Source organism: Neodiprion fabricii, chromosome 1, assembly GCF_021155785.1.
Source record: "Neodiprion fabricii isolate iyNeoFabr1 chromosome 1, iyNeoFabr1.1, whole genome shotgun sequence".
Lineage (NCBI taxonomy): Eukaryota > Metazoa > Arthropoda > Insecta > Hymenoptera > Diprionidae > Neodiprion > Neodiprion fabricii.
Window position 1 is genome coordinate 30,193,076 of NC_060239.1, and position 26,682 is coordinate 30,219,757.

The 26,682-nt window shown below is 37.3% G+C and overlaps 7 protein-coding genes across 11 annotated transcripts; all 7 read left to right on the forward strand.

Annotated features, from left to right (window-relative positions):
- Positions 1 to 1,847: 1,847 nt before the first annotated feature.
- Positions 1,848 to 5,437, forward strand: LOC124187885 (cyclin-dependent kinase-like 4). The gene is made up of 5 exons (XM_046580070.1): positions 1,848 to 2,137; positions 2,828 to 3,022; positions 4,167 to 4,458; positions 4,658 to 5,042; positions 5,119 to 5,437. Exons 1-5 carry the CDS (start codon positions 1,970 to 1,972, stop codon positions 5,435 to 5,437), a joined length of 1,359 nt encoding a protein of 452 aa, XP_046436026.1. The 5' UTR covers positions 1,848 to 1,969.
- A 1,521-nt stretch (positions 5,438 to 6,958) lies between these two features.
- Positions 6,959 to 9,142, forward strand: LOC124176637 (bifunctional methylenetetrahydrofolate dehydrogenase/cyclohydrolase, mitochondrial). The gene is made up of 5 exons (XM_046558202.1): positions 6,959 to 7,096; positions 7,356 to 7,507; positions 7,603 to 7,787; positions 7,875 to 8,243; positions 8,335 to 9,142. The coding sequence occupies exons 2-5, from the start codon at positions 7,434 to 7,436 to the stop codon at positions 8,682 to 8,684; spliced, it is 978 nt and encodes a 325-aa protein (XP_046414158.1). The 5' UTR covers positions 6,959 to 7,096; positions 7,356 to 7,433; the 3' UTR covers positions 8,685 to 9,142.
- On the forward strand, positions 8,344 to 11,051 carry LOC124176595 (glyoxylate reductase/hydroxypyruvate reductase-like). Its single transcript, XM_046558097.1, has 5 exons — positions 8,344 to 8,456; positions 9,175 to 9,486; positions 9,558 to 9,878; positions 10,006 to 10,463; positions 10,573 to 11,051. The coding sequence occupies exons 2-5, from the start codon at positions 9,269 to 9,271 to the stop codon at positions 10,692 to 10,694; spliced, it is 1,119 nt and encodes a 372-aa protein (XP_046414053.1). The 5' UTR covers positions 8,344 to 8,456; positions 9,175 to 9,268; the 3' UTR covers positions 10,695 to 11,051.
- A 256-nt stretch (positions 11,052 to 11,307) lies between these two features.
- On the forward strand, positions 11,308 to 13,032 carry LOC124176645 (thioredoxin domain-containing protein 15). The gene is made up of 4 exons (XM_046558215.1): positions 11,308 to 11,601; positions 11,787 to 12,001; positions 12,249 to 12,475; positions 12,548 to 13,032. The coding sequence occupies exons 1-4, from the start codon at positions 11,577 to 11,579 to the stop codon at positions 12,900 to 12,902; spliced, it is 822 nt and encodes a 273-aa protein (XP_046414171.1). The 5' UTR covers positions 11,308 to 11,576; the 3' UTR covers positions 12,903 to 13,032.
- A 71-nt stretch (positions 13,033 to 13,103) lies between these two features.
- Positions 13,104 to 19,256, forward strand: LOC124176529 (zinc finger protein 79-like). 5 transcript variants are annotated; one of them, XM_046557940.1, is made up of 8 exons: positions 13,104 to 13,899; positions 14,024 to 14,274; positions 14,374 to 14,476; positions 14,722 to 15,074; positions 15,547 to 15,909; positions 16,016 to 16,370; positions 16,748 to 17,046; positions 17,134 to 19,256. In XM_046557940.1, the coding sequence occupies exons 2-8, from the start codon at positions 14,074 to 14,076 to the stop codon at positions 17,683 to 17,685; spliced, it is 2,226 nt and encodes a 741-aa protein (XP_046413896.1). In that variant the 5' UTR covers positions 13,104 to 13,899; positions 14,024 to 14,073; the 3' UTR covers positions 17,686 to 19,256. The 5 variants fall into 5 exon arrangements, with proteins under 5 accessions (XP_046413896.1, XP_046413910.1, XP_046413902.1 ...); XM_046557954.1 differs by having other exon boundaries at positions 14,722 to 15,059; XM_046557946.1 differs by having other exon boundaries at positions 14,725 to 15,074.
- Positions 19,257 to 19,584: 328 nt separating this feature from the next.
- Positions 19,585 to 21,672, forward strand: LOC124176585 (neuropeptide Y receptor type 2). The gene is made up of 5 exons (XM_046558073.1): positions 19,585 to 19,748; positions 19,975 to 20,381; positions 20,521 to 20,746; positions 20,879 to 21,081; positions 21,194 to 21,672. The coding sequence occupies exons 1-5, from the start codon at positions 19,665 to 19,667 to the stop codon at positions 21,480 to 21,482; spliced, it is 1,209 nt and encodes a 402-aa protein (XP_046414029.1). The 5' UTR covers positions 19,585 to 19,664; the 3' UTR covers positions 21,483 to 21,672.
- A 238-nt stretch (positions 21,673 to 21,910) lies between these two features.
- On the forward strand, positions 21,911 to 25,455 carry LOC124176522 (peptidyl-prolyl cis-trans isomerase sig-7). The gene is made up of 5 exons (XM_046557926.1): positions 21,911 to 22,239; positions 22,386 to 22,876; positions 22,945 to 23,186; positions 23,426 to 24,104; positions 24,318 to 25,455. Exons 1-5 carry the CDS (start codon positions 22,170 to 22,172, stop codon positions 25,161 to 25,163), a joined length of 2,328 nt encoding a protein of 775 aa, XP_046413882.1. The 5' UTR covers positions 21,911 to 22,169; the 3' UTR covers positions 25,164 to 25,455.
- The last annotated feature ends 1,227 nt before the right edge of the window (positions 25,456 to 26,682 follow it).

Sequence of the window (26,682 nt, forward strand, 5' to 3'; positions counted from 1 at the left end):
GTTTGCTGGAAGTGGCGGAAATATATACAAAAGGTACTGATTGTTACGTCATACAATGACAGTCAATGAACCCGTGCTAATAATATCCGAGCCCATTTTCTGGGCATTGATTAATGGTGCGGTAAAAAAACTCTTTTAGTTCCACTAATTACATACCGTATAATCAATACGATGATCGAAACTGATGCGAGGAAAAATGTTGTCGTCTAAAAATTTTAGACCAATGGCTGATCTATCAAAATTAATGCATGTTTAAAATGATTACAGTAGATTAAAGTTGAAAATGAATCCATATTACAGCTTGTGAAAACAATGAGCCGAAATTTTGTAGACCTTAAAATTAGGGCAAATGGTTTATATTTTATACAGCTATAAGAAATAATGGTATTAGTCAAAGGATTTAACCACATATAGTCGTAGGTCGTGACTAATTTTTGTGTCAGTCGGTGGACTGAAGACTCTTGGTACAACCTTTCTCTGCGACCGCATTTACTGAACATTCATCCCCTCTTTTACTAGGCACTGGGAATAAATTCGCAGTTATTACGGATATAATTGGTAGGGTGGCAAAAGTCGGGCCCTCAAGGTAAAAGTTGTTCGAATACTTGAAAACTTCATTGCTGATGGAACGGGAAAATTATTTTACGTAATTTGTATCGTACTCTATCAACTGTACACATATCACAGTCTGGATTAATCATCATTCCATAAGTCGGCACAAATTGACAATATAGACAAATTTGAAGTTTTTTAAAAAGCAGTAATTAACTAACGATCGTTATGCTCTAGATATCAGTCAATTCAAACTATTGTGTGACTATTGAGAATGCAGAGAAGATTACATGCATCACAGGAATCATCTCGACAAGAATTTTCACTTCCGTCTCACATTCCTTTGGTTCTGGTTTCTCTTTGCGGGGTCGGCCGAGGCAGCCAAAGAGCTAGGAAACCATTTACAATTAACGGCAGGATCAATAGTTATCGATGAAAGTTATCGCATGGCATTTGTCATCGCGGGCCAACATGAACGGAGTAAGCTTGACGACCCCCGCCTCCCTCGTTCCTCACAGTCTAACTAACCTGTTTACAATCGATAAATTTATTTTGGTGACGTGCGCCTGAATCCAACTCGCCTGTTATTCCGCGGCGGACGAAGGTGCACCCTGATCGCATCAGCGAAGTTCATCCCCGGATTAAATCAGGGGAAAGCGTTAAATCACGTGTGATCGCGTGTATCTCCGGCCAGTGGACCGGGGCGAAACTGACCTTCATCCTTTGACCCTAATTGGTGACCTTGGAAGACGAACCAGAAAGTATATTTGCTGTTTGGCCCTTGACGGTGTTGTGACAATTAATACGTATACCGATCAGGGTGTGTTACAGACCATGCGAAAAGTTGAGTTGAAAATTATCTCAGAAACGTGTCACGTGCAAAATTGAATCCAAACGCATGAAGGTGGCGTGTGACCTTGGAACTTTGAGGCAAGTGCTCACGTTCCGATAAACATGTGTCAACCCTGCCGTATATGAGGATGAGGAGCGGTTAGTGTTCGTGTTCAACAGGAATTACGACTCCGTACAACTTGGTGAACAGCACTCGGGGATGGAGGTGATTAAAGAGAACATTGAAAAGGAGTTCTTGCCGCGCGATTTTGGTTTCAATTTTTTCATCTCTGACGATTAAGTTTCGGAAGGTGTGTGATCAACGAAAATTTCAAGTTTATTCTCTGTGTATGTGAAGATGTAGCGAGTAAAGTAATTATACTATTATAGGTAGTTTGAAAATGTAACTCCCTTCAAAATACGCAACGAGAACTTATAATGACCCTTACGGATCGGTAGATGAAAACGTGCAGATTTTGTAAAAACCAAAATCATTATTTTAACTGCATCATCGACGAAAAATTCTTATCGCTAGATATGTTTAATTAAAAAATCACTGACCGTTTCAACACGGATTACCAGCGATATGGAAAAGTATGAGAGCTTGGAAGTTGTCGGCGAGGGAAGTTACGGCGTTGTCATGAAATGCAGACATCGGGACACGGGACAGATTGTGGCGATAAAGAAATTCCTCGAGACTGAAGAGGATATTCACGTTCGTAAAATGGCACTTCGAGAAATTCGTATGCTTAAGGTAACTGTGCAGTTTATAATTCATATAATTCATTTATTTTCAAAATACAACTCGACGTCGAAAACGAGACTTTTCATCTGTAATACAATTTACAGTAAAACCACTTTGCCAACTACTTGTATATTTCCATATAACCTTTATTTTTTACCCGGGAAGGACGGATACAGACTAACAGTTGAAATTCATTCGAATTTTACGCTATGCATGTGCAAAGATATAAGATATGTCTGTACATCAGTGGTAGTTTCAGGACAAAGTTACCGTTTTGTAATAACTGCCCCCAATATAATGCGAAATTTGAGTGGTTTATGCTCTGAAACGGAAGCCAACTCGCTTTCCTCACCTCCGCTTTCCTGATATTTTTGTGAAAAATGAATTCCAACAGTATTGCAAACTGTTAAATTTGGCTTTCCACGTATACTTCACGACCTCAAATTTCTTCCATCCTATATAGGACACTTGAAAGAAGGATATATCGGTTATGTGGCCGTAAAACTTCCAGAATTATGCCAAGTAGTAAAAAGCTCGCTGCCTGTAATTCGATTGTGACTTGTAATACCGCAGCTATAGCATCTGCAATAATAACTAAGCGGTCACTGTAATATTAGTTATCTTCGCGGTTAATAGTCGAATATTACAGCAGGACGCAGCCATCAGAATAGAATACTAATTTTTCTGTCAACCCAACAGAAATTGCGGCATGAAAATCTAGTGAATATGATCGAGGTATTTCGTCGACGCAAACGGTTTTACCTAGTTTTCGAATACCTGGACCACACATTACTCGACGAATTAGAGGCAGTCGGAACCGGCCTTGGAATAGATGTTTCTCGTCGTCATATATTTCAAGTTCTTCGAGGGCTGAATTACTGTCACACGAACCATGTAAGTTTCGAACGCCACTTCGTTATGTAAGATCGTCGCATAGCCGGGCGTGAAAATAATCAAGTGAGAGCCGCACAGATGTTCTAGATTTGTCAGGCACCCAAACACGTGGCTTTTTATTACTTGAAAAATAAAAAAGACCAAGAAATTCTCAGCTAGGTACTTAGTCTTCGTCAAGAATGGTACTTTGTATGCGTGAAATTTTTTAAAGCATTTCTTTTTTTTTCTCAATGTGTTCAATATTAGATACCCAAACCTATGCGTAATCTTCCAGAATTGTAAACGTGACGATTGAGGCTGATGATTCAATTTTTGTAGCATTTTGTTACTCTTGCACATACAGCATATCTCAATAGCAAATTAATATGTTGAATGATTGCGTAGATATTCTATATATATCATTAACCACTAGTATGGAAAATCGGTGGGATTATTTAAATAAATATACTTTTATTTGTAACATGTTCGACTGTAGCTTGGTCTGCATTTTCATCCCACGCAATTAGACAGACGCGCTCAAGTTAACGCGCGTTAAGATGTTTTCATGTTAGATCTCACTAAGCTGGTTAACGTATGGGGTTTGTTATATATTCCAACTGCACGTTAGTCGCGCCATAGATGGTTTTATGCTCAGCTTGATGCTGTAGGACGGATATGTGGGCTTATCTCGCTCAATAGCATCAACGTATGTACCAGAAGCGGGTATAAAGGCCCCCTTGTGGCCGAGTGATACAGAAATGCTTGGAAGAGCTGTTCCTTGAAAACACATTATGTCATACAGTCGACGGTACGTCGATAATGGCTGTGCGGATCTTCATAAGTTTTCATAACGCTCGATTGTACTTTCTACACCGCAGTCGAATGATACCGCGAAGAAACCATCGTCCAATAAACTCTGTATCTGTGAAATAGAATCATGCACGTTTACTTCCAGTTTCTATTGAATTGCAGTATTGAAGCCTAGAAAATTGGGTAGGATTATGATAAAGTCATCTACGTAACTAGCATAATTCATTTCCGTATATCTTCCATAATTTATAATTCAATCACGACCCTGTAATATATCTTTAAAGTATGCGTAATATACCTTGAGAAAATCTTTGATCGAATCGTCTTCCCATTTTATTTAAAAATTATACGCCAGATTATGCACCGAGACGTGAAACCTGAGAACGTCCTCGTGTCTCCAAACGGCATTGTCAAGCTGTGCGATTTTGGCTTTGCCCGAATGTCACCCGGACCGAATGAGTCCTGCACGGATTACGTCGCGACAAGGTGGTACCGGGCCCCCGAACTTCTGGTAGGGGATTCCCACTACGGCAAGAGAGTCGATGTTTGGGCCGTCGGATGCCTCTACGCCGAGGCCGTCAACGGGGACCCCTTATTCCCAGGGGATAGCGACATCGATCAGCTCTATCAGATCATGAAACTTTTGGGTGAGCAAGTACAAACTGGTCAAGTTAAATCTGATGTAATCTACTATTGTTTAGTTTATGATTCGCCTCTGAAGTTTCAAAATAGAATGGTATTATACACACTTGTCTGGATTAATTTTCACCCTTATTGACAAAATTATATACGCGTCTCCTCATCCCAAGATCAATTTTCTCACCATTCGTTGGATATTTTGTGCAGGTAATCTTTGTCAGAAGCACCAAACGATGATGGTGAGGAATAACAATATGCGTGGAATGAGACGAGTAGCTACAGACATCTGTACGATGGGGAACATCCGATCACTACGTTCAATTTTTCCGTCTTGGCCATCGACGACGATAGACTTCCTGTCTCAGTGTCTAAGAATGGACCCCGACATGCGTCCGACTTGTGCGACACTGCTGGACCATCCTATATTCACTCAGGACTCTTTTGCCGAGCGTTTTTTAGTCGATCTTAAGGAAATTATAGCTAAGGAGATAATGGATTGTCCCCTTACTCAGCAACGGTTGGAATCCCGAAGAGTGACAGCCCAGTTGCCCCCTGAGAGACCAGCCAGAACTTGTCACAGCAGCACCGGGAGGTATGATTCACTGACTTTTTGGCTTGGAGTATAAGCTCTCTGCGTCTCACATGGTGCATTTTCGATTCTTCTTTAGCTGGCAGATGACCTTGATCCGAGGCGGAGGCACTTGCAACACGAACATGTGTCAGCCAGAAATTGAACGAGCTCGTGAGTCCGTGGCGTCGATCGAAAGGCCGCCTCTTCTCGCCGTGAACAGGGCCAGAGAGCCCTGCTATTTCGGGCCCGTTTCCGTCGTCCCAAATACGACTTACATAAGACGCCTTGAACATCGGGGCATACTTGTTCCGGGTACCAAAGGATGCTCCTTACCCGCTCTGGCCTCAAGGGAGTCCAGCCATGCGAAAGAAAACACGAAGAGGAAGAGGGTCGATCTGCCGCACGTGGACCGCTGATCGCGCGTCATCGACCTCGCTACATTATGCAATTTTAGATTTTATAATTTGCATCTACATTTATATACTTGCGCAGAGTACGATATATTGCTGCAGCCTTGATGTATAAGCTAAACAGCTGTCGTATGTTGGATAATCATCATTTGCACGGAGATTTTTTTCTACGAATGCGTCCAATTATAGATGCAAATAGTTTCCGCGAAGGTCGTAGCTCTACGAGCGAAAAATATCCCCGTGAAATGATATTCCCATACCTACAGTTACCAAAAACTTGGACAGGAATGGTGCTCAAGTGAAATTCTTGCCCTCGGAATGATCCCCGTAGTGCTTGGTTTAGTTATTTTGTGTATTAGTTGAGGCAAAATTCATCATAGCTAATGCCCGGATTAATGGACCTGTGAATGATATCGAACCAATGCGTCTACTTCATTTCTTTGTTACCCTCTCCGTGCTCGGTAAGGTCTGCAAGATGGTGTTAATAATTTTATCTGTGCAGATATTATCATCAGAGAAAGATACCTATATCAAATTTTTTTCGTAAACTGACCCGCATAATTCTTCCCCCGTTAAGAAGTCTTTTTTTTTTTTTTATATGAAAATCACATTCTCGTAAAAAATTCGGTAATATCATGCACGTTTATTATTTGTTCATTTTACTTTCTCTTTTTCATTCTACGTGATCAAACACGTTTTACATACTCTGTGGAGATCAATTCATAAGTATTCTCTGCGCTTAGACGTGACTCGTGAAAAACCAACAAACAATTAATAAAAATTAATGGGTTGATGTCGACCCAACTAATGGATTACATTGTGAATCATAAGGAGTATAAATTGAAAATAAGCATATCACCGTAGCAAACCTTGCACACGCGTGTATGATTTGTATAAAAGGAAAGAAAAGAAAAGAAGAAAGTTATATAATGAAACCCTATACTTACATTATGTAAATCAACGAACGATAGACTGAATGAACTAGGATAATAAATACATGTCTGTACTATACATAAATTAAACTTTTATTATAATTTTATGCCCAGAGGTATGTATGCGTCGGAGAAACAATGCTGGAAAAAATCGATGTGAATATGTTCGAAGTACCATAACGTAAGATATGTATTCTCGATGGTATATAAGTTTTATGTCCTTAAACTCCCCATAGCGTTTTTATATCCATTGCCGCGCCTCGATTCGTTGGCGAAAAAAATTACGCAAGTAAAAAATGCGTAAAAATATGAACTGATATATGTAGGTAAATCGCAGCTTGGCACAAGGAAAATCCGAGGGATCAATAATCACGGTGAATGATTTACATTTTTAGCACTTCTATAAACAACTCGAGTCGGACTTTATTGTTATTGTAATAGTACAATTTTAATTCGTTCCGTCCCGTAAATGGCATGCACATAATATTTTACTTTCCCTGTTTTCAATCGTATCGATTAAACGATTCAAATAACGACTGCGTCGTCGGTAGCGCCCCTTGTGGCAGCTAATTCAACCAGCATCTATTTCCATTTTTGAATCTGCTCCGGATCTCTGCTCGAACTGCACTCACCACTCTCGAGCGCAAAAATGCAGAAAATATGAATTGCGTACCACGCAGGCAAACCGGTCTTGTAATATTCCACGCCAAAACATAGCTGCGCTTTGACAGAGGTGAGAAAAATTTCTTTTCCGGCTCTTCTTTTCCAACAGTTAGAACCTTCGTTGCACGTTCTATGGAATGGTTATATCAAATGTTTCGTGTTTACTATAGCTTGCAATATCACTACCGTGCTCATACAATTATATGGCACGTATGCTCAGTGTTAATGTTGTTCCTATTGTTACATACGTGTACATAGTATGCTGTTCGGTCATAATACATTTAGAATATTTCGTAGAATTTCACATATTATTTAATATTATATTACAGTCAGCAGATCGAAAGGCTCCGCATCTTACAGCTGGTAGAAGCTTCACGGTTTATCAATTGAAATATTGCGGAACTAGAATGTGGAAACGTTGGATATTATCACTGATAAAACCATCAAATGCCGACCGAAATTTTCATACTTCTAAAATACTGTATGTATGGGTTCAGGTATAAATATATTACGAATGATACAATGCAATTGATATTGAGTATTTGGTTTATGTTACTAATTTATTTTTATTTTCAGACAAGAAGCTAAGTTGATAGATGGTAAAAAGATAGCTGGTGAAATTTTACAGGAAGTTAAACAGTCTGTTGATTCTTGGGTACAATCTGGCATGAGAAGACCTAAATTAGTCGCGTTACTCGTCGGAGAAGATCCTGCCAGTACAACTTATGTCAACAATAAAATGAAAGCGGCAAAATCAGTCGGTATGTACAAACAGATTCATGTAGTATTGTTAACATCAACTACATTTTTACTTAAAGAATGTGAAACATATGTTGAATTTGTTTCAGGAATCGATAGTGAAACTATATTGTGTCCATATGATGTAGCGCAAGCTGCTTTGATAGAAAGAATTCAATTGTACAATGTCGATCCATTGGTGGATGGTGTGTTGGTACAATTACCTTTACCAAAGGGGATAAATGAGAAAGAAATTTGTCACGCTGTGACACCTTCTAAGGACGTTGATGGATTTCACTCCGAGAATATAGGGAATTTGAGTTCTGATAAAAAGGGAATTGTACCAGCAACAGCTTTAGGTGTAAAGGAATTAATAATCAGAACCAAAGTAGAAACATTTGGAAAGAACGCTGTTGTCATAGGAAGATCTAAACACGTAGGATTACCGATAGCCTTGCTTCTTCATGCCGATGGCAATGGTATTCTAAACTTCTACCAAACTTATACAAATTATTCATAACTTGAAATCTTTCCTGATAATCTCACGACATTTGATGCGTCTTATTTCAGGTGAAACAGGTGCTTTAGATATGACGACGACAATTTGCCATCGGCACACGTCGCATGTAGAGTTGAAGAAATTTACCATCTTAGCTGATGTGTTGGTAGCAGCTGCAGGTGTACCCGGCTTGGTAACTAAAGATATGGTTAAACCTGGAGCATGTGTAATAGACGTAGGGATAACTAGGGTCAAAGATGCACGAGGGAAGTTCAAACTGACTGGAGATGTTGATTTTGATGGAGTGAAACAAGTGGCCGGGCACATTACACCTGTGCCTGGCGGAGTTGGACCAATGACTGTAGCTATTTTAATGCAAAATACTCTTTTTGCAGCTAAGCGTAATCAACAAAATAAATGATAACATTGCAAATTATCTAATACCTTCTGATGCTTAAGTAGTGTAAATCTAAAGATAAGTTTGCAACTTTTGTAAACTTTGTAAAGCGTATTACAATTTGATAACTGTTTCAACAGCATTACTGATTGCTGGTCGATTAAGTTATCAAATTTTCTTAAGTATTCTTTCTAGGTATTAAAACAATGAGCAGATTATAAGGGAATAATAATTATAATTGCTATAATTTTTTATTGTAAGTGACATTATTTTAACAAGCAATGCGAGCCAATTTACGAATTCTTACATTATTTTAGCATAAGCTGGGTGATTGTTTAGAATTAAATTGGTATATTTATTGTCATCCTAAAAACTTCTCCAACAGTATGCACTATTTACACACCTGTATTTATTTTTACGTTTATTTACAGTATTGTTGATTCTAGTATTGCATAAACATTTTAAAGCATTAGAAAAAATATTTACACAAATTCCTCTACTTTTCCCATTTAAGACTGACAGCAGCTGCTGAAACGCCTGAGAACCCCTGGTTCAAACGTTATCTCGAGGTCATTACCCTACTCTTCAAATCAAGTGGCAAGTACAGAATGGTGTCCTTGATTCGAAGATCAACATCACCTTTATTCCTGGCAAAACGATTGCTTCAGGTTGAACAAAACCTGATCAACTCAGACAAGATTCGTTCGAAACATCTTAGGTTATCAATGTCTTCTACTTCAGAATCTGTTGCAGCAAATAAGCCGCCAAAAGTCCTTGTTACTCGACCAGATGTACCTACTGTTGGGTTAGAGCTACTTAAAAAAAAGTGAGTACAGGATTTCAATGTAATTGAATATAATTTGCAATTGAAGGTTGTCAAACACTACTCATTCACAGATGTAATCTGGTTATTTGGGATAAACCTGGACCCATTCCACGAAACATGTTGATGGAAAGAATTGCTGGAGTAGATGGAGTGTTCTGTACCCTTGTGGATAAAATAGACGAAGAAATCCTGACTGCTGCTGGTCCTCAGCTCAAAGTGGTCGCTACAATGTCAGTTGGGTTTGATCACTTAGACCTGAAGGCTTTGAAGGAGCGAAATATTAAAGTTGGATATACTCCTGGTATATTAACCGATGCCACTGCCGAACTGACAGTCGCTTTATTACTGGCAACATCAAGAAGACTCTTGGAGGCAAATAAAGCCATATCAAGGTATTAAGTTTTGAAGTTTGAGTTAAAAGTAATGCCACATTTAATTGCAAATTGTCAGATTAAATGGTGAGGAACATTGTTTATTAACAAAGCAAAAATTTCAGTTATCAACAAAAGTCATTTACAGAGGGGAATGGACTTCTTGGGCTCCGACTTGGATGTGTGGACCAGGATTAAGTAACGCTACTGTGGGTATAGTTGGGCTTGGCCGCATCGGAGCTCAAGTGGCAAAATGCCTGAAGAGTTTTAACGTAGCCAAAATTCTGTACACGAGTAGAACTGAAAAAAGGGAAGCAGCAGAATTTGGTGGGCGCAAAGTTTCTATAGACGATCTGGTCGCACAAAGCGACTTTGTGATAGTCACATGTGCCCTGACACCAGAAACAAGTGGGTTATTTAATAAAAAAATGTTTGAGAAAATGAAGAAAACGGCTATCTTTGTCAATACCAGTCGAGGACCGATCGTAGATCAGCCTGCATTGATAGAAGCTCTCAAAAATGGCACCATCAGGGCAGCTGGTCTAGACGTCATGACTCCTGAGCCCATACCTCTGGACAGTGAACTATTGAAACTGGATAATTGCGGTAAAATGTTCACCCTATGGTGTCACATATTACTCATTCTGGTCTAGCAATTATGTATACCCACTTCATCGTCGTTTCTAGATGATTGAAACTCGCATTTTTGTTACAGTCATTTTGCCGCACATAGGAAGTGCCAGCTGTGAGACTAGAGATGAAATGGCTAGAGTTACTGCTCTCAATATTCTGGCGGTATTTGAAAACACACAAATGCCATTGCCCCTCGATCTGTAGTTTATGGCGACAATTGACTTCGGTATAAATGATTGGGTATAGTTCGACATTGAAAATCAAACTTTTGAACATCACACAGTACCAGTCTAATTTACTATACAATACTTTCCATTGACGTCAGCGAAAATTATACTCACAATGAAACTCAATACACGAAATTTCGATAGTAAGAAATGTCTAGTAGATCTGGCAATTTATCCGACAAGAATAAACAATAAATGCAATTTCTAATGGCGCTGACAGTATCCGAGCACTACTGTAGACAATGCACTCGAGATGGCTGTGCGGAACAAAGATATAAATATAATAATACATACATTATATATGGAATAAACTGAAACTTTTGCGGGCTGTAAATTTGAGTAATATTTTTCTTCCGCTCCGTCTTGATTAAAAAATCAACATGGATTTTATATTGGAGTATAGCTACCGCCACAGTGAGCAGCCTCATTAATCTTTGTACCTTTTGGAATATTAATGCACGTTTGACTTCGAGAAATATGTAGCCAATAATAGAGATAAACTAACCGTCCTTCATTTGTTGCAAACAACAGGGGGGACTCCTAAATATTTTAAAGTTATTTTGAAGAATCTTAGCCATCGGTACTAGTTGAGAACCGCTGGTTAAGCGAACTGAAGTGCCCGCACTTCGCGTATCTCTGCATAATATGTCAAATATGCGCGATAACTATATAATAGAAACCAATATTTAACATGTTGCAATGACGTGAATAATTTAATTCATTAGTCGTATTGAAAATGAAAAGTGATATCTTTTGACCTTGGAAGCCTGCTCACGTTTCACCTACTTGTGAATTTCTTTTACGTAAAAGTGACAAACATTTTATAGGTTATAAGTAACAAATAATTCTGTACGATAAGATGTTTAAATTATTCTTCACTTTAGGTACGTATTTTCTCTTTAGAAATCTTTTAATTCATTTAGAATACTGACAATCAACAATATCGTTCAGTGATTGCCAGGCTCTTTTGCAGGAACTCTTTATCATGTTTGTGTTAAGAATTCATACCGCAAAAAATTTTGACTGTCAAAATTTTTTGAAACGAGTATTAATTTTTCTCTCTTGATAGTTTTATTAGCTGCTGCAAGTGCACAAGAAGTGACTAATGAATCCCAAGCTCCAACAATCGCGATCGAATTGGCGAATGAAACCATTGAAACAGAACAACCTATGGCACAAAAAGAAGTCTATAATCAGACTAATTCGAACGTAACAGCCGAAACTGTTTCCCCCAATACTACTAAAGCCAATTGCTTATCAAATAAGGAATATGGAACAGTCGAGGTAAAATATGTGCTCTAAAAACGATTGGCTCAGAAACATTGATTAGGCTTGACACATGCAGCTAATCCAGGTTCATTATTGTGTTTGCGACGTGTGCCTTGGGTACAACTGATATATCATCCAGAAGTTTCAAAAAACTTTCGGAAATATCAATTCAACATTGACGCTTTAAAGATTCTTTTATTATATGCAGTCGACTTGGGAAATTATCTACTTAGGCTTGAAAAATTTAATTATAATATTCCAGATGGTTAATGCTAGCAGGCTCATGGAATTACTAATTCTTGAACCTGGACCAGGAAACAAAACTAGAACTGCCAAGGAAGGAAAACAGCTACCTGGTGCCTGCATACTTGTATTTTTTTACGCTCGTTGGTGCGTTTTCAGTAGTCAAGCTGCTCCTCACTTCAATGCTATGCCCAGAATATTTCCACATATCAAAATGGTTGCCGTTGATGCTATTAAATACCAGAGGTAAAGTGTTAATTATAAGAAATGGAAAAAAATTTTACTGGTTGTCATTAATAATTATGTTTTTGTTTCTAGCTTCAACACGCAGTATGGAATAGTCGGTGTTCCCACATTAATGCTTGTTCACAATGGAAAACCTGTGTCTAAATTCAATGGCACAGAGTACACTGTCGACACGTTTACTAAATTCATTAAATATTTAACGAATCTTGAACCGACTGAGGCCGTGTATGTCACATCTGCGGATTTTGCAGGACCTGTGCCGAGTACACCGTCTAATGAGACTGATTATTGTCTGCTATTATCATGGGCGTTTATAGCTGCATGTTCATTGTATTTTACATCAAAAAGCCGATGGTGGCGTCAGTTTGTTGAGTTAGTACAAAATACTTGGCGGGAAAGTAACGCTCAACACGAGCATACCGATTAGAAGGTCAGACCTCTTCAATTAGGAATTTGAATAATACATCATATTTCGTATAGGTGGAAGAATTTAACTTTCGCAGTCCTTTCGTTATATTTGTAAAAATATCAAAATAAAAAAAAAATTTTTATAATAACGTTTTTTTTTTATGAAAACTGGATTCTCAAAATTCGCGCATGCAGATGCTGTTTCAAGTTTTATCAAGTTGTACGAAAGCGGAAATTTGTAAATTTCACGATTCAGTGTAAGATATACGTTCATAACTGAGACTATCTGATCCTTTATTTATCATTTCGAATTTGATTGTCGTAATCCAAAACTTGCAGATGACGATGTCACTACAAGAGAACAATAAAAATGCACTTCAAATGGGGATGAGACTCCAGAGTCCGAAGTTATTAATTTTGTACTTTTACTTTTACGAAGAAGTTTACGCATGTACATTATTTACGGAAGATCCGAGCAATGAAGCATTTATTGAATTTAAAATTTTTCCAGTATTAGTTTGGTAACGAAGTAGACGTTGATTAGATCGATTAGATCCAAGCTCGTAACGATTTTAAAATTGGCGCCATGTATTAGCTTTGTCAAAAGTATGCTGCAAAACTTTGCGATCCGTGATCAGGGTCTATCTTGTACTGGGTATGAATGTGTTCAATAATCAATCGTTTAAAATAATGAAAAAAAAGTTGCGAAACATCTGCATTATTAAATTGAGTATGTTAATGAATGGGGCATTTATAATCATATATATCAATTGAGTTCAGCAGTTTGTAACAATCTCGCAGTGCAATGGCAGACTTCGCAGTTCACTTATCATTTCCCTAACTTCATGATTGTTGTGCTCGGCATTTGTTCGTGTTGAAGTTTGTCTCTCATGGAGGAATTTTATTATTATCGCTGCGATAAATCGTCATTTGAAATCAAATCTAACTAATAACCAAGCACAATTATTCGCATTTAAAGAGTATTCATTCGACATTGGAGAACATGACACGATTTGGTATGTCGCGATGAATTAATAATTTTCAACAATTTTTTAATATGTTTTTCAGTAGAATATCAGATTAAATATTATCAAAATTAGGAAGATATAACTTTTGATTAACTTAACGTAACGGAGGCAGGTTAGGTTAGACGGCATTGTACGCCTCCCTTGGCACACCCTGAAGAAGATATGGGATCACTGAATCTTGTTTGTCCAATGTGCTGTGGCGAGACTTTCAACAATCCTCAGTCATTGAAGTATCACTTACTAAGTATTACGGACAATTTATACTGCCCTGGATGTTCCCAACGTTTTGACTCTGTATTAGCGTTGATTCAACACCTGGATCACTGCGGTCAGTCACCCGAGTCAGAAAGTGAAGTCCTGATGGTGAGTATCAAACTAAAAGCGTCGCTGAATTAGATTTGAAGTGAAAATAAAATGGTGTCTGTTAATATTCCATATTTATTGTCTTTCTCTGTTTGGCAGGAGGCAAATGTGGAACAAATTAGCGAGAGCTTCTTGGCCACTGTCAAGGATGGAGACATTATGATTGTGGGCGAACCAAGTTCCATTCAAGCTGGTGATAATGGTTAGAAAAATTCATAATCTGTATTTCATTTTTATACAGCATATGCAACAATCTATAAAGAAAGTTCATCATTGTTGCTGTATTGCCTTACTGACCAGAGAAGTGATCCAGTTTATTTCCATAGTGATAGTGAAAAGTTTGTATAAAAATATGCAGCTGTCAAATTTGGTTTGAACATTTGTTGTAAAACATTTTTTGTGACTCAAAATAGTTGTTGAAAAAGAAAATATATAATTTCATGATAGAAGAATTCAATGTGATGGAAAAAATGGATGTTGAGGAAAGACAAGTCAATGGTGTTACCCCTGTGCCGAGAGCTCGGGAATCACCAGTTCCGTCTGTAGTTAATGAAGCTGATAGAAAATCTCCAATACCAAATCCATTGGTAGAATTAACAACAATTGAAGCAGACAATCAAGATACTGATAAAAATCTTATTACTATTTTATCTGGGGGGCCAGAACTTATGGACAATGAAGACGGTAATTTGATGAGCCATACTCATAGTCTCATAGCAGATGTTGAAGAAGTAGAAGACATCAATGATCCAGAACTTCTTCATGTAAAGCAGGAAATCTGTGAGGTAAAACTTGAAGAGGTAACACTTGATTTTTTATTCTGTATGCATGTCAACCCTGTCAACGTTTTCCCAAATCCACTGACACTAGATTCCATAATACTGTTGGAAATGCACATGTGGTGAGGTCACAATTAGATTTTGGTATATAACAGTAGTAAAACATCTAAAACTCTTGATACTAACTTATATTTTTTAACTAATATTAGCTTGTAACTATATACTAGAGTGTTGCTTAATTTTCTAATTCTTTAAATTATTTTCTTGCATTAGGGAAGTAATTTAAATCCATGTAAAATGTTATCCAGAATCAAATAGTAAATAAGGTTAACTTCATTAATTGTAGTGTGTAAGTGCCTGAAGTGCTGCTGATTTTTCAAGTCTCATCATAAACTGAAATACCTATTTGGCTTTCACATATTTATTTGCAGCTTCTGTTTTACACTATTTGAAAACATTCAACTCTTTATAAAGTCATTATGTGGTTTTACAGTTGGAAGCTGATGCCATGTATAGCTGCAGTAGTTGCGGCATGAGTTTTAACTCAGTTTTGGAGCATATCAAAGAGTTTCACGATGGGCAAGAGGTTGTCTTAGAAATGGCGGAACCACCACTGGAAAACCTACCAACACCTACTTCGATTACCCCGCCGCAGGAGCCGACACCTGTAACAGGAAGTCGTCAGCGGCAAACAATGAATACTTTAAGAACAGAGGAATGTGTCGATAGTGAGGGCAGATTGTATACAAGAAAAGTCGTACAGATTGAGAGATTTTGGGATCGGCCAACATCTTCACCTGCACCTGCCAAATCACCTATGATTGAGAAATTTTTTTCAAACGTGGAAGGTGTAAAGGTGCGGAAAAAATTCAAGTAAAATAAAGAGGAATGAAAAACAAATCACCATTCTATTCTTTAATTCTACAATTAGGTTTCATTTTTCCCTTATTTATAACTCATAGGTCAGAGATAAGAATCTACCTCCAGGACCAACACGGATGTACCGTTGCAATCAGTGCCTTGAACATTTTGCTAAGTTGGGAGGTTTTCGGGTCCATGTCTGTCTTCGTGGTAATAATCAATGCAACCACTGCGATCAAGCATTTGCTACAGCTCGAGCATTGCAGCTACATATGAAGGTACATGATAGTGAAACAGAAGGGATGCAGCGTTTGTTCGTCTGTTCCACATGTGGCACAGAGTTCTCATCTCACAAAAGTCTTCGGTTGCATTCGCGAATGCATGCGCCAGTGAGGGCAAGGCATGTTGATGCTCCAGAAGGCACTCACAGTGCCACCTTTACTTGCCCTGAATGTGGTATGACTATTCAACCCTATCTCACTCTATTCTTATAGTTAGTTAAACAATACCTTCATTTCTTTGAAGGAATAATTATTAATTTTCTTTGGACACTCCCTGAAAAATTCATATTCTAATTTTCCTAAAACAAAACCTACATTGTTTCACCTTTTATTTGTAAGTCAAAACGCTGTATGATTCGTTTTACAGTCTACATTTTGAGAATTTGATCTCAGATTAGATAATAAATTTGACAGGTCAGCAGTTGGTAAAAAATATATGTATGAAAAGTAGTCCACTTACAGTTCGGACTTCCTAGTGTACAGACGGTTGAATACCTTTCAAAATTCTTCTTAAAATCAAGTAACGACAATATTGATGAATTTTGTTTACAGGAAAAGTTTTGTCTGAATCATATCGAGTAGCACACATGGCTTTGCATTCTGGTGGTTCAGTTACCTGTACTATTTGCAATCGGAAGTTTGAATCAGCTGATAGTTTGGCAATGCATGCTGCAGTCCATACTGAGCCAAATCAGTCTCATTCACCAACTCCACCTCGAGGGGAAGGAAGTGAAAGTGCTGACGCCCAAAAACCTTATCAGTGCCAACATTGTGGTCGTCGTTTTGCTAGACCTCACGAAAAAGTTAAACATGAACGTATTCATACTGGTGAGAAACCTCATGCTTGTGAGGTAAGTTTAAAAAAATATTTAATAAAAATGGGTGCGTGATTTTTATTCCTACCGAATCGAGATTTAAGTAAAAAATTCGTTTTGCAGGTATGTGGCAAGACATTTCGCGTGTCTTACTGTTTGACATTACACATGCGAACTCACACCGGAGTTCGTCCTTATGTTTGCCAACACTGTGGCAAGAGGTTTAAAGCATCCTCAGTATACAATCATCACTTGCTCACTCATGGGGAAGAAAGAGCATACACATGTCCGTATTGTCCGAAAACTTTCAAAACTCGAGTTCAACTTGCAGGGCATAAAAATAGCCATACCAAACCATTCAGATGTACCGAATGCTCCAGACCATTTGCCTCGTTATATGCTGCTCGTGCGCATATACAAACGCACAAGAAAGATAATAATCTTAAATTTAGTTGTTTTATTTGTGGAGCTTCGTACGGTAGAGCATTCGCCTTGAAAGATCACTTGAAACAACATGGTCAAGATATATCAGCTCCTCCCGAGCCATCTCGAGAAGAAGAAGTACACGAAGGAGAGAATTTTCTACTTCCTGAAGAGGAAGTAGATGACGATGATCTAGTGATTCCTTCACCATTACCAGTTGCACAATCATCCGAAGCAGAGGAATCTGATTGAGGATATTGTAGCTAGTGAAATTTTGTTGTTATGTTGCGTTTGTCGACATTACCAGTTAATAGTTAGGTACTACTGAAGTGATACGCTCTACAATGGCAAAGCTCTGAAGAAACACTGAGAGGAACTGTACATCAAAGTATTACGAAAACTGGAGTACACGGAATATTATTGAAATTCCACATTAAATGAGTTTATTGGCCACCATACTACCGTATTGTTCCGAATATAAATCAACCCTGGATATAAGTCGACCTCTAATTTTTAGTCTGCATTTCAAGACTTTTTTTAGGTACTGAATATAAATCGACTTTTATAACAAAATTAATATAACAAAAGTATACTTAGATATTAATTTATAAATTACAATGATTTTAAGTAGATATCAATGGAACTTGGGTAGATTAAAATATCGCAGCGTGAATCCCAGTTGTCTAATCCGATGATTGAACTATTCATAAGAACCAATTTTAGTCTAAGGTACATTTCCTAAAAATCCCGAATATAAGTCAACCCCGCGTATAAGACAAGGACGAGTTTTGGGGGTCATGTTAGCACCAAAAAACCTCTACTTATATTCGAAACAATATGGTACTATCTGGCAATAACGAGGTACGAGGAAACCGTTATTTCGCTTAGTTGATATATTAATTTTATTGCAATGTAGATAATACAATGCCAAGTTGGGCTCCTCCTAATTAAAAAAAAAACGTTCTTAGATATTTCTATTAATAATTACAAATTATTCTACTTTTTATGAATTAGTAATCTCTTCATGTTTTGAAAAACGTGATGCAGTGCAACTAATTAAATTTTTCAAATGTTTTTTCACTTTCTGGATTACTTACGTTCTTTTTATCGTTATTGCAACTTCCAATCCAAGTAAAGGACTTAATGACTAATTAATTTTGATGGTTAAAAGTTGTTTAACCTTGTTATAAAAAAAGAAAAAGTTATTTTAAAATAATGATATTTTTAAAGTGAATTCAGCTAAAATATGGCGAAAAATCTTAAAGATTTAATCCAACTTTCAAAATTAAATATTCAAATAACGTGAAACTTATTACTGCGTTTTAAATTTACTGAATTGCGCTTGGTACAATGTACTAGCTTTGTCGTACTTTACTTCAGATTATTTAAACTTTCGAAGATTGTTTGTGTTTCAAAATGGAGAAATGCGGAATTAATTGACCTAAAGAAGGAAGTCAGACTGATTAACAATTAACCTTGCAAGTACAAAAGGTACATACGGCTATATTAGTGCAATCATAGGATATAATATTATTTATTCAAAATAAATACATTGTAAGAGTATTATATTAATTTATTAACTTAAAGAGGTAAATATATATGTAACAAAGACAAGGTATAGGTAAATTGAAGGGAATTCCTTGAACTGTGAACATGTACACATACATATATCTGTAATTATGTAAATACATGTATACCGAATATGAAGTACCTTGTACCACTTAGTCTGCCAAATAAAATACTCTAGTAACTTATATTGTAACTCAAAGTGATACTTTCGTATATTTATATTCTAATCTGCTAGGTATGTTCGAATTGTATCTTAAAAAAGAAAAAAAAAAAAATCGAAACCTGATGTTCATATCTTACCAATTCGGCCCAAAATCTGGTACATATTTTTGATAGATTGTATTTCATAGAATAATATTTGTGCCCTATTTACCTTGCATAGCAAGATACTTCATATCAGTTCAAAATTCAGTGGTAAATAAATCATGAATCATGATGAAGCACGTATTATGCATCCTTCGCTCATATCTAGCCAGAGAGCAGTGCAAACAATCACTCTATCGATGGCTAATGTGCCACCTGCTGTAATCTGATAGATTCTCTAGGACTCACAATTTAATAAGCTGTCTGCTCTTCGAGTTGTAAACTCGCAAGTGGAGTGACAACTTAACTATTCATTTGTGTTTGAAATAGTTGATGAAACTAAGACAAATTGTTGTGACATGTTAAATAATACTTGGTCTTTTTCGTATGGTGATTCGATTTCCAAGGATCAAGGAACTAAGTATATACATGGTATTTTAGATGTACGATCTATTCAATATTATTACAACTTATAACAGAATTCTTGATCATATTTAGTATAAACGTATTTAGAATTTATGCGATTGTTAAAAATTTCTGATTAGCAAATAAGATATTTAATTTCGCACGTCTAATTTTTAAGTTTAATGTGTTAAATCACTGTGAAATTCATTATTCATCAGTGATCATAGTCTTGATTAATCTGAATGGATAATTTGTATGTCTTAGGATTACTTCGACACAACGCAGTATTATTTTCCGAATGAAATTTGGGAAGTGCGGCCAGCATGGGAAGTGACTCTCAAAGTAGCAACTATGATTCCTGTGATTGTTTTGGGATTAGTCGGTAACATTAGCCTTATGTACGTGATAATACGCACACCCACTTTGCGTACAACAACGAATATTCTTATTGCAAATATGGCATTGGCTGATTTTGGGACAACACTGTTCTGCCCGTGGATGTTTCTTTGTTTCGACCTATTTCAAAATTATATTTTCGGGTCGATTGGTTGTCACCTAGATGGATTACTCTCGCATGCTTTAACACTGGTCGCTGTATTCAGTTTGAGTGCTGTGAGCTATGACCGGGTGTCTCTTATCGTGCTGAGCACTTCGAGGAAGCTATCGAAAAGGTACCTATTGATTTCAGATAATACTACCCTTTATTGAATAGTTTGTCACAAGCTATCTAGAATAAACTGATAGATTTTTATACCAGCTTTATGTTTACCTATTGCCACTACACTGAAAATGTTATCTTATTTTTCACAGGACAACTTATATATTGTTGTGTACTACTTGGGTGGCAGGACTAGTCGTTGCAGCACCATTGGCTTTTTTTCGCCAGTATCGGACGCGTCAGTGGATTGATTACTTGGAGTCTTATTGCACTGAAAACTCGTTGTATCTTGCATCTTACTGGGGTATCTTTGTTTGTGTCAGTGTTTGGGCTCCTTTGACCATTATGGCCGTGTGCCATACAGCCATTCTAATAAAAGTGGGTGTTGAAATTATTTTTTACTATTGGGATAGTCCGTGAAGTGAAATCATAGTCGATGATGTAAGAGTTTTTGTAATGAGATTCATAGAGGAGCCGCTATTATTCATCGAAAATTTGGCTTTGTTACAGCTGGATAGATATGAAAGACTTGTTCGAAAAAGTAAGCATCCCATTCAAGTCAAGTACAAAAGAAAAGTAGCCAGGATACTAGCCTTACTTGTATTAGTATTTATAATATGTCGAGTACCATTCACAATGCTAATCCTGCAGCGAAATCAGCTTTTACAGCACCCAGCGCAGCAGCAACAAGCAGATTCAATTTATATATTATGGTGAGCGAGCCTCTTTTATACTTGCCCCGTTACTTTATTCTCAATTTAGGCCAGACGAATTGATAATTGCTATTTCGTTAACAGATACTTTTATCATTTTTTATATCTTTAGGTACACAAGTCGTTATTTGGTACTACTCAATGCAGCTCTAAATCCCATTCTGTATGGCTGCAGCAACAGGTCTCTGAGACAAGCTTTAGCATCGTGCGCCGGCATATCTTGGATCTTACGAAACGGAAAAGTAAATTTCGCGAGGAAATCTAGCATTATACGGAGTGTCCCTAATCAGCGGGACATTCTAAAACCACACTCACCCAGCTTCCATCCGGATAATCAGCACGGAGCCCTTCCTAACATTTCTTCAATAATTTCGCCAATCGCTTACACCACCGTATTTTAAACACTATAAACATTGCAATCGATGGTTATTTTATGATATTGATAGTAGTATTGAGGTAATAATTATCAGACCTGGTCATTTTATCACTGACAATGAGTGAAATACATGTACAGGTAGACCAAGATTTGTTGTATCAATACATTTGGCAAACTTTAAGTTACACTTTCATTGCAATTCCAAATTATATATATCCAACAACTATTTACGTTCCCATGTTTATTTATACAGGTTCGATACCACGCGTGAAGCATTGCTAAAATTGTATCAAATCTCTGTGCGCGCCGCGTCCCTTACCGCTACGATTTAAATTCCAAAACATTTTCTCAGTGCTGTACCAAGCGGTGTGATTGCGAATTTCTGGCATAGATTCCACTTGCCAAAAGTAGGTCGGTAAAATCGGTATCGCATGCACAATATCAGGCATGTGAGGTTTCCATAGAGATATAATCTCAATGGAGGTTTCTTTCTGGCATGTGCGTACGTACGTGTGTTCAAAACGAGAGCGAAAAGTTTCTGCTTTTATAAAAAAAGAAATAACGCACTTGTACGTTGTACATTTGGCATACATAATCTTCTCCCACCATCAGTTGAAATGAGCTAAAGAGTAAACTATCACGGAGAAACATTTCACATTTTCAAAGCGTAGGTTATGTTCGAATAAATTTGACCATTCCTGATATCAACGCGATGGCTGTTGTAATTGAAACAACAGTTGGTGATTTTACTGTTGATTTATTCACCGCAGAACGCCCACAGAGTAAGTGAGATGATACTAATTTTTTTACGTACAAAAATTTTTGAACTGTTCCCAAAGTTAACCTAACTTAACCTAACCTAAGATACGTGACTGATGGTCATCGTATTAGTTATTGACGAAGTGTAACAATTCAATACGTCTTACAGCATGCCGGAATTTCCTGAAACTTTGCAAGATCAAATACTACAACTGGAGCTTATTCCATTCGGTGCAAAGCAGTTTCATTGCACAAACTGGCGATCCTACGGGAACTGGAAAAGGTGGAGAAAGCGTGTACGGTATTGTTCTAGGAGAGAAAGCTAGGTACTATGAAGCAGAACAGATGCCAAAAATAAAACATGACAGGATGGGTTTGATATCCATGGTCAATTGTGGCAACAATATGTTGGGATCACAATTTTTCATAACTCTTGGATCTGAACTTCAGTCTCTAGATGGAGAACATTGCGTTTTTGGTGAAATCACAGAAGGATTAGAGGTTGTCCTTAAATTTAATGAAGCAATATGCGACGGAGATTTCAGACCTTACCAAGATATTAGAATTTCGCACACTGTTATTCTAGAAGACCCGTACGATGATCCACTGGGATTAGTCATTCCAGACAAAAGTCCAGAGCGTACCAAGGAAGCTTTGATGGTACTATTATTTTTCTCTTTAATTTTTATCAATCCATGCTTAGAGAACTAATTGAAAATCATTTTCAGAGTGACAGAATCGGAGCTGATGAAGTCATTGACGATACAGCAGGCATGACTGCCGAGGAGATAGTGGAGATGAGAAAAGAAAGAGAGGCAAAGGCACGAGCTACCATCCTTGAAATTGTCGGAGATCTGCCTGATGCTGATATGGCACCACCTGAAAACGTTTTGTTTGTTTGTAAACTAAACCCAGTGACTGGTGATGATGATTTAGAAATCATATTCAGCAGATTTGGAAAAGTTGTTGGGTTAGTTGTAAATATCTATTACCAGAGGGCGCGTAAACCTTTCAATTCAGGGAAAATGATCTGTGTTTGCGATAGTTTATTGAGAATTTTCGAATTTAAAACAGCCAAGCTTTGAATAAAAGTACAGACTTCCAATAGGTTTTATTTAAGAATTTGTAAGATATTTTCCCTCTTCCACAATTCAACTATTCAATTTTTAGTAATTCATGCAATTTATTACAACAATTTTATTCTTCCAGCTGTGAAGTTATAAGAGATCGTCAAACTGGAGATTCGTTGCAGTATGCATTTGTCGAATTTGCGGATCGAAAGAGTTGTGAAGATGCATATTTTAAGATGGACAATGTACTGATTGACGATCGACGAATACACGTTGATTTCTCCCAATCGGTATCAAAAATGCGTTGGCGTGGTAAAGGAAAGGGGATTCAGTATTATGACGACAAAGAGAAAGTGAATCAAAATCATGGGAACTCACATGAAACTAATAACAAAAATGGTAGAGAACAAAAGATTCAAGACTATGATAAAGACAAAGAAAGAAAGTGTTCTCTCAGGGAGGAGAGTGAAAGAAAACGGTATCACCAGGAAAACAGAAAGCATACACCGCTAGATGAGACACATAGGAAGAATAACAAAAATAATGATAGACGATCTCATGACAGAGAGACCACTCGGAACTATTATCCGAGAAATTATTCGTGGGAAAGACCTAAAAATACCTATAATCAGAGCAAAACAGATACGGGTGGAAGAAGGAAAGACGAATCAGGCAGATACAGATCAGAAAAGAACAAAAAACGAGACGACAACTATAGAAGCAGAGATCGTAGAGATGATAACAGGAGTAACAATAATGATGAGAGAGGTACTGGCAGAGATAGAAGACATAGGGAAGACTTTGAACGCGACAGAAGGGTACGTCAACCTTTCTTATTACATTTTATTAAATAATGATCATCCGTGTATAATTTAGCTTCAATGTCATCTACAATGGAACACAGTTACACACATGTAACAAGATGTAAACACAGTATATGAAATGAATATTCCTCGTTATTTATTTTCTCGACACATTCGTTCTCCTGATTTGTCAATTAAATTATCTGTCCGGTGTTTTGGATACTACAGGTATCTAACGTAATGACGAGGCACGAGGAAAGGAAAGACCGAGTAAACAATAAATGGGAAGAAGATCAACGAAAAAAAGGGCAAAATGAACAGAGACACAGACGCGATGGTGATGGACAAATTAGATACCGAAATGACAAGGGGTCGAACAAGAATGGGCGAAAAGGTAACATTGATGTTAGGGGAAGAGAAGTTCATTATAGTTCAAAAGATAGACGAATAGAATCTGCACATAAGGAGGTTGAAAAAACAGCCAGGAGCAAGGAAACAGAAAGTGTACCAGAAAATCGTAATTCAAAATCACAGCAAATGAGCAGTAGCTCATCGTCTGAGGACTCATCAAGTGAATCAGAATCTAAATCAAGCTCTGAGTCTGATAAAAAAACTAAAAGTTCAAAGAAAAAATTGAGAAAAAGAAAACATACCACGACATCAAGTGATTCTTCAGATTCGGATGAGCCAAAAAATAAAATTAAGAAGAAAAAGCGGCGTAAGGACACCTCTGACTCGGATGATAGTGACAACAAGAAAGTCTCTAAAAAAAAATCTGATGCACAAATCAAACGAAAACAGAAACTGAAGAAAAAACAGCTTGATTATGAAAATGCGAAGAAGCTGAAATCAAAGGGAAAAAAGGCTGGTGAAGGTAAGAAGAAACTAAAAAATAAGAAATCGAGAAGAACGAAAGTAAGTTCGTCCTCTGAGAGTGAATCTTCAGGGTCCAGTTCAGATAGCTCACAATCTGATTCTCGAAAAAAGAAAACAAAGTCATCCACAAAAGTGAAAAAGATAAAAAAATCGAAAAAATCAAGAAAACAAACTGAATCGAGTTCGAGTTCTGACTGACAGAAATAATGAATGGTTGTTGGGCGGTGAATCATTTGTTATTACAGAGTGAAACATAATTGAGTACACTTAATCATGGTGCAAGAATGAAAAATATCGAATTATAATGAACGTTGTTCTATTCCCAATCCTGCTACATGGTATAGGCTAGTGATTTACTTAAAATAAATATCATTGAAACCCCATATAAATCCAAAATAGCAACATACGTATATGAAGATGTCATATTTTTGTGCGACATATCACGGTATTGATGATAAATAAAAAAGAACATTTTTTATTCTTAATTTAACATCATAGCTTTCAATTATAGTCTTATTCTTCTTTTGCCATGAAAAAAGAACACGCCCACACCTTCGTTCGAAAAATACTTTAGTACATCATTTTAAGTTGATGTTTGCAGTCTCGCAAGGGCAGACAATGATACGTCTATCCGCAGTAATATCTGATCAGTAAAGCTGGTCTTCGAGCTTGAAGGTACAGGGTGTGCAAATTTTTTCACATTCAAAATAGATCAATATAATCTTAAGCAGGCGAAAAGGTTGAACTTGTAACACCAAAAATGTTTTACACGAATTAAGAAGTGCGTAGGAATTGATTATTCGGCAGTACTCGTAGAATTCTTATCCGTTTTAAGGTTCTCTGGTTAAACTGAAAAAAAATTCGCTTTATTGTCTGTGCCTAGTTGATAACATGACGAGTTTAGATTGTATTGCCTCGTACAGTATAAATTTGTAGTGGCATCAATACAGCCAACAGCACTAGATATTTTGGAGCCAACCCAACAATCGGAAAAGAATAGAAACGGAAAAATTAGCAGAATTATGAATCCCATTTCTTTAAGTTTCCAAATTAAGCATGAGTTATTCCAATGAGACACTGTTCGTTTTAATCTGTTTATTCGTTTCTATTCGATTTTATCTGTTCTTTCCTATCCCGTCATATTCGCGACAATGCCACCTCTAACAGCTTGTTCGTTTCAATTATTTATTTAGAATAAGGGATGGCAATTATCAATCCGAATTAATTCTTTTCAAAGAATACGAAACATCCGTTTGGATAAAGAAATCGGAATAGATCGTATTGAAATTCTCAATCCGTTTCTATTCGTTTCCGATTTTTGGGAAAGGAGAGTAGCAGGTTGAATTCACGTATCATAGGATGGCGGAGAAACCATTCAGTCTACACTGGAGTTGGACGGGTTTCATGAATGAAACCATCCCTTAGCATCAACAGGCGTCTCTTACTACGAAGTCTCTTCGATCGATCCGAACTACCGGGAATCCCCACCCTAAGGCTACGGGCTAAACGAGGCACCACCGAGCATCGCTTGTGCGTCTCTTTCAAGAATCCACCGATGACGTCAACGCCGCGGTGTGCTGCATCCCCCACGCTCACCCCGAACCCAAATACAGTCGCAAATCGGAGAACTCGCGACACTGTGACATCAGCGCAAATAATCCAATGGATTCAGCGGAGAAAAATAGTCAATTCTAAGCTGACGAAATTTTTTTAGGCG

Bases quoted from the DNA above. Each gene is read 5' to 3' on its own strand.
- LOC124176585 (XM_046558073.1), top strand. From the start codon at position 19,665: ATGTTAAATAATACTTGGTCTTTTTCGTATGGTGATTCGATTTCCAAG. The intron at 20,382-20,520 runs GTACCTATTGAT...TATTTTTCACAG, and splicing joins TCGAGGAAGCTATCGAAAAG to GACAACTTATATATTGTTGT. The intron at 20,747-20,878 runs GTGGGTGTTGAA...GCTTTGTTACAG, and splicing joins ATACAGCCATTCTAATAAAA to CTGGATAGATATGAAAGACT.
- LOC124176637 (XM_046558202.1), top strand. From the start codon at position 7,434: ATGTGGAAACGTTGGATATTATCACTGATAAAACCATCAAATGCCGAC. The intron at 7,508-7,602 runs GTATGTATGGGT...TTTTATTTTCAG, and splicing joins TTTCATACTTCTAAAATACT to ACAAGAAGCTAAGTTGATAG. The intron at 8,244-8,334 runs GTATTCTAAACT...GTCTTATTTCAG, and splicing joins TCTTCATGCCGATGGCAATG to GTGAAACAGGTGCTTTAGAT.
- LOC124176595 (XM_046558097.1), top strand. From the start codon at position 9,269: ATGGTGTCCTTGATTCGAAGATCAACATCACCTTTATTCCTGGCAAAA. The intron at 9,487-9,557 runs GTGAGTACAGGA...ACTCATTCACAG, and splicing joins TTAGAGCTACTTAAAAAAAA to ATGTAATCTGGTTATTTGGG. The intron at 9,879-10,005 runs GTATTAAGTTTT...AGTCATTTACAG, and splicing joins GCAAATAAAGCCATATCAAG to AGGGGAATGGACTTCTTGGG.
- LOC124176522 (XM_046557926.1), top strand. From the start codon at position 22,170: ATGGCTGTTGTAATTGAAACAACAGTTGGTGATTTTACTGTTGATTTA. The intron at 22,240-22,385 runs GTAAGTGAGATG...TACGTCTTACAG, and splicing joins CACCGCAGAACGCCCACAGA to CATGCCGGAATTTCCTGAAA. The intron at 23,187-23,425 runs GTTAGTTGTAAA...TTATTCTTCCAG, and splicing joins AGATTTGGAAAAGTTGTTGG to CTGTGAAGTTATAAGAGATC.
- LOC124187885 (XM_046580070.1), top strand. From the start codon at position 1,970: ATGGAAAAGTATGAGAGCTTGGAAGTTGTCGGCGAGGGAAGTTACGGC. The intron at 4,459-4,657 runs GTGAGCAAGTAC...TATTTTGTGCAG, and splicing joins TCAGATCATGAAACTTTTGG to GTAATCTTTGTCAGAAGCAC. The intron at 5,043-5,118 runs GTATGATTCACT...ATTCTTCTTTAG, and splicing joins TGTCACAGCAGCACCGGGAG to CTGGCAGATGACCTTGATCC.
- LOC124176645 (XM_046558215.1), top strand. From the start codon at position 11,577: ATGTTTAAATTATTCTTCACTTTAG. The intron at 12,002-12,248 runs GTAAAATATGTG...ATAATATTCCAG, and splicing joins AGGAATATGGAACAGTCGAG to ATGGTTAATGCTAGCAGGCT. The intron at 12,476-12,547 runs GTAAAGTGTTAA...TTTTGTTTCTAG, and splicing joins GATGCTATTAAATACCAGAG to CTTCAACACGCAGTATGGAA.
- LOC124176529 (XM_046557940.1), top strand. From the start codon at position 14,074: ATGGGATCACTGAATCTTGTTTGTCCAATGTGCTGTGGCGAGACTTTC. The intron at 14,275-14,373 runs GTGAGTATCAAA...TCTGTTTGGCAG, and splicing joins CAGAAAGTGAAGTCCTGATG to GAGGCAAATGTGGAACAAAT. The intron at 17,047-17,133 runs GTAAGTTTAAAA...TTCGTTTTGCAG, and splicing joins AGAAACCTCATGCTTGTGAG to GTATGTGGCAAGACATTTCG.